The following is a 12303-nucleotide window of genomic DNA, read 5'->3' on the forward strand; positions in this document are numbered from 1 at the left end:
ATTTTCCTTTTCCTGTAGTTGTCCATTCACCCTACGTGAGCAGTGGAAAAACCGGTTCTGTGGTTAATAACTGTACTTCCCCTGACATTCACCACCACAGTCTCGGCCTCATTTGCTGCAGCCACAGTTGCTGCCTTTTGGGTCTAAAAACCACCTCTGCCTGAGCTTGCTTCGTCTTGCCTAACCCTCTCCCAAAGGGGCTGGGTAGTTGTTCTTCCTGAAAATCTTTGCTTTTCCATCCAAAGGAGGGGAGGGTCCTGTCTTTCTGACTCTTCTGCAATCTGAAGGTGTGTTCGCAGGTAAAGAGGAAGTGACATTTGCTCTGCCTGGAGGGCTCCAAAGCAACAGGAGAAAAGGCAATGGCTGGGAACATGGACAGGAATGCAAAAGCCCTCCAGGAAGCCTGGAGGAGAGAAGAAAACACCTTGTGCGCTGACTGCAAAAAACCCGGTAAATGACAGCTCTATCAGGGATGGGAGGAAAGGATGCAGCAGCTAGTCAGGGGGATACTTACAGAAGAGACAGGAATACTTAGAAAGGAAGGAGGCTGGAAATTGACAGTGGCTATTGCCACAAAAAAGGCCAAAGTATGTGTATCTGTTCTCCCCTTATTGGGATCTGTTTTGGTTCTGTGTATTAGGGAAGGCTATGCATCTAAACCAGCTGGTAGGCTGTTAAGAATTGTGGGAGTTGAAGTCCAAAACACCTGGAGGGCCGAAGTTTGCCCATGCCTGATTTAAACTTTCCCACTAAGGTTATATAGAATTGATGCCATTAATCTGCCATGGCTCACTGCTAGGGAATTCTTGGAGATGCAGTTTTGTAAGCTGTCTCTGCTAAGGGGTGCTGGTTCCTCACCAAACTACAACTCCCAGGATTCCATAGCATTAAGCCACAGTAGTAAAAGGGATGTCAAGCTGAAATTATTCCTAAATGTATGCATCCTAAATGTTGGGAACAGGTCTGTAATCTTCTATACCAGCTGTATGAAATGTTTTTATTTACAAAGCTTAACTGTCATGTGTAAGATCCGAATGCTAAGCATGGCACTGAACCACTCAGGGGGAAAAAATCTTCATCTCTATCCCTTCTCAAACATCTACATGTCACTTTGGTAGCCCCAAATCCCCTTTATTTTCTAAGACCTATTTCAGGAAGTTGCTCTCAACTCAATTCCATCCCCATTCCCTGTGCTTATTCCATTTGAAACCAGTACAGATCCAAAGAGACTCTTGTGGTTCAGATACAAACCCACTTGCTCCAGAATGTAATAAAATAACTTTTGGATTGAAAATAATAGTCTGTCATAATGTCTAAATATGCTCGGAATAGCACAAAACAGAATTCACTTTAATGGTCAGATTTTATTACGATGTAAATGAGTTTGACGAGATTTTATTACGCTTTCAAATTAATTATTGGGTTTTAATTTACTTGCTTTTGGTTAGTTATTATAAGTTTATATTGATGTTGTTTCATTCATTTGTTTGATTTGGTTTTTGATTTCATTATGGCATTGAATATTTGCCACTTATTGTTTGGAAACCGCCCTGTGTCCCTTCGGGGAGATAGGGTGGGTTATAAATAAAGTTTTATTATTGTTTATTAGTTTTTTAATTATTGTTAGCTGCTCTAATTGGACTGTTGTCCAATTTTAATCAAGAAATCAAAGTATTAATGTAATATCAGTAATAAGCAGAGATTTGGAAAGTTACTTTTTTAAAGGACAGATTGGGGATTATTCGTGAAAAAAGTGACTTTTGAAACATCTGTACTTATGCAATAATAATTTGTACTAAAGACACCCTCTCCCCCCAGTCTTTGGGTGCACTGTTACCAATCCTTTTGTCAAGAACCAGTCTCCAAACATGGATATAATGCTTTTATTCTATTCAGATCCTGACTGGGCCTCCTATACTCTCGGCGTCTTTCTCTGCTTCGACTGTGCAGGGATTCATCGCAACCTCTCTGGCATCAGCAAAGTGAAGTCAATAAGGATGGACTGCTGGGAGGAAGGCCAGATAGAGGTGAGTCTTGCTCTGAGGTTTATGCAGGAGATGCAGGACCAGCCCTTCCTTCTATTAGGCACAGTGACAGATCTTGCAAGGTCTTGTAGGAGATATTATAATAGACAGCCTGCTTTGCATCTTACTCATTAAACTTGCTTTGTGGGATGATGAAGGCTACTGCCTCATTGCCAGTGTCAAGGAAAGTTCAATTGCGAAGGCACAAACAATAAAATGTCTTGAAGCAACTTTGTGGCTATCCTTGCATCTCACTTTCTTCTTTCCCCATGGACACTAGGAGTGCATACCGGTAGGATGACAGAAGATATAGCATTAAAGACTTCATCTCACAAGGGAGGTGGGGGGAAGCAGGTATGATTGTCTTATTTGCATGGCATTTACTGGGGTTCCATCCTTAAAGAAGATGGAAAATTTACTCACCCCATTCACACAGGATCACCTCCTCCCCTTTCTAGCTCAACCATTGCAAGGATAACCAGCACACTTTTTTAAGCAGGCATCTTTTTTGAGACAAATTTACACTAAAAGAGACAGACTTCTTAAAAACACTTCTTTCAATGGGATCCACACCATTTTTAAACCACTAATGGTAACAGAAGGAGCATTAGCAGACCACCCACATGAACGTCACAAAGTAATGTGACAAATACACTACCTTCCATTACAAAGAAAAAAGTATATTTTAAAACTTTTATATACCAGAAAAAATAATGTTTGTAAGTTTTGGATAGTCCTAGGCCAGAGAGATCTCCTATATGAAAGGAAATAAAACTTCAGTATCTTCCTACTTTACAGTTTTTGATGCAGCATGGAAATGCAAAGGCTAAAGCTAAATATGAGGCCCATGTTCCATTTTACTATTACCACCCGGTCCACACCGACTGTCTGTAAGTGCCATCTGTTCATTTGGTTAAGGAGAAAATGGAGTAGGGTGGGCAATGCTGGGTTCTTTTCATCTGTAATTGTATATCATTTGTTGTGATATCTCACAGAGTTCTGAGAGAGCAGTGGATACGAGCCAAATATGAACGGAATGAATTCATGAAGCCGGGAAAACAGTCACCATATTCTAATGGTACTAATTCTGCAGTAAAATATCTCCCCCCTTTTTTCATTGAAACTATTTTCTAGAATCCCCAAGACACAATCATGATGTGTGTACACCACAACAACTTTAGTACAACTCACATAAGTTTGCTAGCAGCATCAATGGCTATTAGCTGCAAGACACTCAGACAGAAGTTAAGTAGAAGGGAAAATTTACATCATTGTGGTGTCGAAGGCTTTCATGGCCAGGATCACAGGGTTGTTGTATGTTTTCCGGGCTGTATGGCCATGTTCCAGAAGTATTCTTTCCTGACGTTTCACCCACATCTGTGGCAGGCATCCTTAGAGGAGAGAATACTTCTGGAACATGGCCATACAGCCTGGAAAACATACAACTCCAGTTTACATCATTCTTTGCCTAAGGCAGTTGCCTTACTCTGCCTCAGGATTGAACTGGCCATGTGTAGGGATTTTTGGATTGCAACTCCTAGCATTTCTAGCCATTGGCTTGGCTAGCTAGGGCATGTCAAAATTTGTAGACTCACACTGTGCCCACTGGGTTACTGCTGATCAGAGAGTTCTTATTGTGGCCACCAAAAAGAGCAAGCATCACTGAGATTACAACTGTACCCTTGGTTTGCTTCTGATACAATAAATAAATCACTCAGAGGCTAACTAGGTGAGGCTGGCCAATGGGATGCTGGAATATCAAATAATAGCATTTTAATTGTGTAGTTGTATCATCCAATAGACTCCTGTGATTTGTAGTTTTGTCAGGATACTTTGGATTCTTTGAAAGAGAGCTCCGGTGAACTTCAGAGGAGTGGTGAAGAGCAGAGCTTCTCAACCATTTGTCCTCCAGTTTTTTCTTTATACTTCAGTCAGCATAGTCAGTAAAGCAATAGTTGATGTCCAAAATATCTTGTGGGACAAAGATTGAGAACCAAGAAGAGAACTCCAAGTATATCAACAAATGAGAAATGTGCCCTGTGGGAGTTTTATGGAACAGGTACAAGTGGTACTGGATGTCACTTTATTTCTGTCCTCCAGAGGAAATGCTTTGTCTCTGAGAGACTGCAAAATATGACACTTTTAGCTCAATGGTTGTGGCCCATGTCTGTTGGAAGCTGTGAAGCTGTGCAACAAACACAGTGAGACATGGCAGTTTCTGTGGGGAGACATTTTTCCATTGGGTATGGGTAGAGCAAATTTCAGCTCCCATCACTTAGGAAATGCTAACACTGGTTTGTTGTTGTTGTTGTTGTTGTTGTTTTTTTGGGGGGGGAGGGTGAAGGTCACAAGCTTTCAAAGAGAGGTGGCAAATACATACCTTTCAACATGTCACTGATAAAAATTGGCAAAAAAAGGCAACAAGGAGGAACACACTAAATTATTATTTTAAATAGACAAATCCTTAAATGTATGCACTGCGTTTATTTGGAAGGCTACATGTTCCCCATCTCTACCATAGACAATCTAGTCTGACCCAGTTTAAGGTAGTTCTCAAAGGTTATCTGATGCCCCTTCTGTGGTGACAAAATATACTATCCAACTTGGATTTCTTCTTAGGGTTGAAAGAAGGGATTCTATGGAAACGAGGCCGAGACAATGGACAGTATCTTTTGCGCAGGTTTCTCTTGTCGGAGAGAGAAGGTTGTCTCAAGTATTTCACCAAGCAGGATGTGAGTAACACTCTCCTTGTGCCACTTTCCAATGAGTTAGTTGTGTTTGCCTGCTATAGTAAAAACAAAGAATCATTTAGTACCTAAAAGACCAACACGTCTCTTATAATGGAAGCTTGTGAGTGCATTGCCAACCAGAGTGTGAAACTTTCCTTCAAGTCAGAGAGATATTTCAGAAAATTGTCTATACTCATAAGATCACCGTTGCTTACACTTGCTTTTAGTGTAGTATATGTTGAACATTTAAATTGTAAGCTCACTGTGATCACAGATCACTGTGTGTATATGTGTAGGTATTAAATTACAAAACATTCTGTAGATAACATCTTATTAGGGAGATATAAATGCAGATTTGTGGCTTATATGCACATACGTCTTTATGTATTCATGTATAGATATGGATTATGTATGCATGGTATGGGATACAGGGAATTGTTCTCTAGCTTTTTTCCCTCCATCCAAAACTTCCCAGTTTTGTCAGCTGTCAATCCACTACTTATTGGTGAAAGAGAAAGAGGGGAGGGAAGGGGAAGGGAAAAGGGGGAAGGAAAGGAGAAGAGGGAAAGGGAGGCAATTCAGTGAGTGGAGGGGAAACTGCTCTGGGGGGAAAATGGTACAGTTCATGAGCAATCCATTTGCAGTTACCCCCAAATATGTTTTATTTATTATATTATTAATGTGATAAATAATAAAAATAAAATGCATTTTCTCTTCAGGCAAAAGAACCCAAAGTAGCTATTAAAATTGACACTATCAATGCCGTGTTCCAGCCTGAAAAGACAGGGAACCCCAATGGCTTGCAGATCACGTATCTCAAAGACAACAAGACTCGCAACATCTTTGTTTATCATGAGGATGGGCAAGTATGTGAACCTAGTCAACCATGTTATAGAGCATTATCAGCCACACCTATCTAATATTATGGGGAAAGCCTTGGTTAACAAAATCATTTCCCTCAATGGTACTAGAGATAGAAAGAAATATAAATTCTTAAAAATGAGGAGAATGAACAGTACAGAATCTGCACATTTCTTCAACAAAGCTAATTTCAAGCATTCAGATTTTGAAAATGCTGTGTGCAGGGTATAACAAAGACAGTTGCTTTTCTGCTTCAGCCTTTTTTGAGGATTAGAGTTTAAGATTGTCCTGATGAAAGGTCCTATTGTTTTGACACATTTTCGGTCTTGGCACTTCTGAGAATGAGTTCATTTTTTGGCTTCTTATTGGTCTTGATGTCCTTTTGTATTTTTGTATTGCTAATGCAAGGCCAGCCCTAGGCAAAGTGCAGTGACTGCCTCAGAAGGCAAAATTTGGATCCAGTGAAAGAAACACTGTCATTTTCCCCTTGTTCTTATATACTTACTTGCAAGTAGGGGAAAAGCATTTGTGGGGAGGGGGAGGTTGCACTTCTGTGACAGAATAGATTGGCTGATTTCAGGTATTTGTGGGCTTTTGGCTGGGAAAGACTTCCTGCCTTGTCATGGACAGTAAAATGTTCTGGGATGGCTCTTACTGAAGGGTATCGTTGAAGGCCATTGAGATCCCTTCTGCCCATAATCTAAAAGTCTCCAGGCAAGCAATAAAGTTTCAAGAATTTGCTTCCTGTAACCATCTTTCCCCGGGATACATGTGTATGCTATGTAAACAATATAGTAGCATTATTAAATATATTAAATAATATAATAGCATTATTATAGTTCAGAGCCATTGCATTGTCTGAAAATATTTTCTGTATTGTCTGTAAATATGTACATGGTGGGATCTATAGCAGATAAGGATATTGTTCGGGTTGTTTTGAATTCTGGCTTTGGAAGAGGTTCATAGTGCCAAGCCCAATATAGAAACTTTTTTGGACAACTACTCTAAGGACCTCATTGCATGGATGTTGCCCCCTGTTTTCTCTCAATTTTTGCATGCTAGTGAAACAGAGTCAAATGGAAGCCATCCCATGATACACAACCACTTTCAGTGGCTGCCCATGGGACTCCGTCCTGCCAGCATGCTATAAGGGAGAGAAGACTCTGTTGGAGTTGAGTGTTGGGTGGGTGTTAAGGAAAAGCGGGAGAAGCAAGGGAAAGTGAAAAGAAGAAGGGGAAAGGTTGTGGGATGGCTGGCCATACCCAAAGTAGGACCTCGCTGGGAGAGAATGGGTTAAGATGGTTTCCCCATTCCACCCAATGCTTTCCCCTGCTTTCCCTCTCTTCTCTCCTTCTCATTTGATGGAGTCCTTATTTTCCAGCCAACACTAGTTAACTTTGAGAACTTGTAGTCCAAAAAAGGTGATTTTTCACAGCTCTGGGACAAACTGTATGTTATACTTCCTGCATCGCATGTAATTATGTCTGCTATATATCAGAAATTAATTTGAATTTAAATACAAGAGCATGAATCTCTGTGAGATGTCAGATGGATCAAATGTACACTGCAAGTTTGCCAGCAGATCCTCCAGAGCAGAGTTTCTCAAACTGTAGTCTCCCAGGTGCTTTGGACTTCAGCTCCCATAATTCCTAATAGAGGGTAAGCTAGCTGGGATTTCTGAGAGCTGAAGTCCAAAAGACCTGGAGGAGTACAGTTTGAGAAACACTGCTCCAGAGAATTAAATGATCCTTTATCAAGCTGCCAGTCACTTATTAGCCACTTTATATTCTGTTTGCCTTTTCTAGGAAATAGTGGACTGGTTCAATGCGATCCGTGCTGCACAGTTCCATTATCTGAAGGTGGCTTTTCCTGTTGCCAGTGACCAAGAGGTAATAGAATTACAAAACAGGATAGCACATAAGCAGTGCTACATTATAGAATCATTGATTCCTAATAACATGGCAAATTTCATTGCATCCAGTCTCTTGACCATCTTCATATCAAGATATAATTATGGTGGGCAGGCTCACACAATGTGATAAATTGTGAGTTGTGTGAAGTATGGTTTGCTGTTTAAGTCATTGCAGAGAAGGTGACAAAATGATTATGCTTATTGACTTTTTTGTGCTTTGACACTTGCTTTCCTCCCCCCCCCCCCCCCCCGTTAGCCCATGTTTCAGGGTGGAAGCCAGGGACAATCCATGATTATGGGATTGAACATCACAGTAAGCCATGGTTATAACAAAGCCAGAGTTCAGAATCTGGCAGCAAATAATGTGTTGGAATCAGGATTTGTGTCTGGCTAGCAAACGATGGCTTGCCAGCAGAAAGAGGCTCACACATCACAAAAAATGATAATTTTGCAAGTCTTACTGTGATGTGCAAATGTGGATTCTCTCTGTCTATCTGGACTAGCAATAGGCATGTTGATAACTTGGGTAAAATGGCAATTCCCCTAGATGCTCTAGATTTTTGGTTTCTCAAATGGTTGTGGGTGACTTTCTATTTTGATGACAAGAAATGGTTGCTTTGTTTCAGCTAAGAAACCGATTGACACGGAATTTCTTGAAAGAAGGCTACATGGAAAAGACCGGGCCAAGGGTAATTAATTACTCCTTTCATTTACTATGTTATGTTATTGGCTTGATTATTTTGATTTTGATTTGAATGAAGCAAAGGTTTAACTGTAATTCTGGAAGTTGCGATAGGTAAAGTTAAACTTTACAAGTTCTGCCTGGTAAGTAATGTAAAGGGATGAAGATAATTGAACTCCAACAACTTCCTGCACAGACCTTAGAAAACAATACTATAATTCTCCGACTACAATTCAGAGAATTATAGCGTTCTGGGAGATCTGTTTTTTAAAAGAAGCTACATTTCCATGTTAACAACCTGGCTAAGAGCCACTGCAAACTCCTTGGAAGCAAGCCCAGTTCTAAATTCTAGAGACAGGGATGTGTTTGTTGCTGCAGAAATAATGAAGAGCCTATTGGCACCCTAATAAATAAATATGTGAGCCTGTTAATGTAATCTGTACTAATGCATCTGTCTCTGGAACAGATGCACCACAGGATTTCAATGAATGCCGTTCTTATGCCACCTCCCTATTTTTGCCAGATGAGGGCACTCCCCTCTTATAAATGTCATTTGTCCTCTTTTGCAACTAGTCCTTGGTTCTCTTTTGCAGCAGAAGGAGGCTTTTAAGAAACGGTGGTTCACTCTGGACCACAGGAGACTGATGTACTTCAAAGATCCTTTGGTAAGCTGGCATTTGGGGTGCTTTTTCTCCCTCCCACCATCTCTACAGGTCACATTTAGTGGAGTGGAGATGCCAAAATTAGGTCTGATAGTCTAGTCCTGCCCATTGCATGCTTCTCAGTAGTCTTGCAGGAAAATAATTTGACAGATCCTTGGTGGTGCAGCGGGTTAAACCACTGAGCTGCTGAACTTGCTGGCCGACAGGTCAACGGTTCGAATCTGGGGAGAGGTGTGAGCTGTTAGCCTCAGCTTCTGCCAAACTAGCAGTTCAAAAATCTGCAAATATGAGTAGATTAATAGGCACCGCTCTGGCGGGAAGGTGACGGCACTCCATGTAATGCTGGCCACATGACCTTGGCGGTCCAATGCCAGCTCTTTGGCTTAGAAATGGAAGTGAGCACCAACCCCCAGAGTTGGACACGACTAGACTTAATGTCAGGAGAAAACCTTTACCTATACCTATCTGTGTCATATTCCAAATTGGTCACTAAGGCATAGTTTCCATTTAATTTTCTTTCAATGCTCAGGATGCTTTTGCTAAAGGTGAAGTATTTGTGGGCAGCAGGGAGCAAGGGTACAGCGTCATGGAGGGCCTGCCAGCTGGCACGCAGGGCAGCTTCACTTGGCAGCATGGCATCACCATCATCACCCCTGATCGTGAATATCTCTTTACCTGTGAGACAGAGCGGGATCAGCAAGAATGGATGACTGCCTTCTGGCATGTTATAAAACAACCCATGACACCCCAGGAGTATGCAAGTAAGCCATATAATGTCTTGTGTCCCTGTCCATCTTGTTCTTATAGCCGGCTATTGATATCTATTATTTGCATAGATGTAATGCTTTAGAGCAGTGGTTCTCAACCTGTGGGTCCCGAGGTGTTTTGGCCTATAACTCCCAGAAATCCCAGCCAGTTTACCAGCTTTTTGGATTTCTGGAAGTTGGAGACCAAAACATCTGGGGATCCACAGGTTGAGAACCACTGCTTTAGAGGGTTTTGCTACATAATCCTTGTCATCCACAAAACAACTCTCTATTCCAGGGCTGCACAACCTATGGCTCTACAGATGTTTGCGAAACCAATTCCCAGAAGCCTTAGCCAGCTTTCCGAATGATCAGGCATTTTGGTAGCTGAAATACCTGGAGGGCCACAGGTTGTGCACACCTTGTATATTCCATGTCAATTAAAGTGGTGTCAAACTGCATTCTGTGGTGTAAATGCACCCCAAGATTTTGACATCCACTTATTTTATTTATTTCGTGTCAAAAGCATTGGTACAGCAAATACATTTCAAATAATGGAAATAAAATAAAAAAGAAAAGAAATCACAAGCAACTAAATAGTTTTGGACCAAAAGCGGGCAACAGCAACCGCATTGTCTGTAGCTTTAAACAACTCCTCCTCCGTACATGAGGCAGGGCATTGTGGGCAAGCATACATATGCTGAGTTGTTTGTTCAGCTCCACAGTCACACAAGGTGGAGGATTCCTCCAGGTAGTGCCACCTTGCCAAGTTGTCTTTTGATCTGCCCACTCCACTTCTGAGTCTGTTCAGGGACTTCCAAGTTGCCCATTCCTGGTTTGCCCCTGGAGGAAGACCCTCTTGGGGGGCCATCCAGTTAGAATTGCCAGGTTTAGCTGCCCAGAGGGACATCCACTGAATCTTTATGATTTCATCAGGTAGGAGCCCCCAGATGGCGTAGTGGACTAAGTGACTGGAAGGTTGGGTTGCTGACCTGAAAGTTGCCAGGTTCGAATCCCACCCGGGGAGAGTGCGGATGAGCTCCCTCTATCAGCTCCAGCTCCATGCGGGGACATGAGAGAAGCCTCCCACAAGGATGGTAAAACATCAAAACATCAGGGCGTCCCCTGGGCAACGTCCTTGCAGACGGCCAATTCTCTCACTCCAGAAGCAACTTCGGTTGCTCCTGACACGAAAAAAAAAAAAAATTCATCAGGTATCTCCTACATCCATTCAAGTGTCTCTGTGAGCCAGAAACTAGATTCTGAAATAAAATTAAAGCTCTGCTTTGATGCCTAATGTTGAACACGGTGAGTGTGGTATAGTGGTTTGGACATCGGATTCTGATTCTGGAGACCAGAGTTCAGTTCCCTGCTCAACCGTGGAAACCCACAGGATGACCTTGGATGAGTAACATACTTTCAGCCCAGAAAAGCCTTTCGATAGACAAGTTGGATATGACTCAAAGACCCACAAAAGCAATAATTATTCTTATAAAATTCACTCCTGCCTATCTGTAGCTGCCTATTTTGTGCTCTAATGGATTCTCTTTTTTTCTGCAGTTGAAGCTTATTTCAAGCTCAGGCCATAACATTCCTGAAGGAACAAGAACCTGTTGCTATCCCACCTGGCATTTCCTTTTTGAGGAGCACAAGGAAGGCAAAGAAGACATTCTCTACCAAATGAGTTGCAGCACTATATTCCATGTTTCCTCAAGGTTGGAAACATGCTTTCTTAAATCTTTGAACCACAATCCTTCAAAATCTCCTGTGAACCATTTCAGACAATCTTCTTTGCTGGGTGAATGTGTTTAAAAATGAATTTTATCCAGTCTGCTCTTTGCAATTGTTAAAGAGCTGCTTGTTGCCTATGAACATCAGCACATTCTGTTATTTGGACTGCCAAAGAATGCAAAGATGAATGCTCATGAACCTTTCTGCCATTTTGGGTCAGTGTACTGCCCTATTGAAGGACTGACATGTTTGTTTCCTGTTGGCAAAAGTGTCCTGGTGGCTTTCTCCACTGATCATTACTGCTTGAGGCTGATCGCTTGCTGACTATTAAAGGCTTCACAGCCAGATACAATAATCTATTCAGTGTGGTGACTGTGTGTGATGCCTAAGAGACGCATAATACTGAATTAACCCCTTGCCTTTTATTCAGTGATCATTCTGATCCCATTGCCACAAGCATTTCCCAGGAGGCCCTGCTGTATCTATTGAGGTTTGGCTAAACTTGAAATTGGAGGCAACGTTCAAAATGTTGTCTCCAACAGATACATTGGAAGTAGCATGGATATTAGGGCTGTGCAAAACTTCATTTGTAATTCGTTTGTCATATCTATTTTGTAAGAATTTAACATACAAAGTGATATTAAGAAACACAGGGGTCGCCCACACAAAAAACTTAAAATTCAAAGCACTGACCTGTGACTTTTGGATGAATTATGTAAGTCTTGTAAATGGCTCCAGGTCTCCATCACACAATTCCTCCTCCAAAAGGGCTGTGTTTGGGTCCTCCAAATGGTCCCAGGGAGGATGGTGAGGCCTGAAGTCCAGGGAGAAGCCCCTCTGTTTCCCCAAATGGGGTGGCAAAAGGGAGGGAGGGATACCTGGCTGGATGACGGCAAGGAAGAAGCCCCTCTGGCACATGGCTGGCCCAGAGAGAGATGGGCAGAGACCACACACAC

At 41.9% G+C, this 12303-nt stretch overlaps 1 protein-coding gene across 1 annotated transcript; it reads left to right on the top strand.

Annotated features, from left to right (window-relative positions):
- Positions 1–93: 93 nt before the first annotated feature.
- On the top strand, positions 94–11702 carry LOC100558741 (arf-GAP with dual PH domain-containing protein 1). The gene is made up of 11 exons (XM_003220949.4): positions 94–450; positions 1897–2027; positions 2823–2914; positions 3020–3102; positions 4644–4756; positions 5473–5619; positions 7420–7503; positions 8153–8215; positions 8802–8873; positions 9400–9631; positions 11177–11702. Exons 1-11 carry the CDS (start codon positions 360–362, stop codon positions 11203–11205), a joined length of 1137 nt encoding a protein of 378 aa, XP_003220997.1. The 5' UTR covers positions 94–359; the 3' UTR covers positions 11206–11702.
- The last annotated feature ends 601 nt before the right edge of the window (positions 11703–12303 follow it).

The sequence above is a fragment of the Anolis carolinensis genome, chromosome 5, assembly GCF_035594765.1.
Source record: "Anolis carolinensis isolate JA03-04 chromosome 5, rAnoCar3.1.pri, whole genome shotgun sequence".
Lineage (NCBI taxonomy): Eukaryota > Metazoa > Chordata > Lepidosauria > Squamata > Dactyloidae > Anolis > Anolis carolinensis.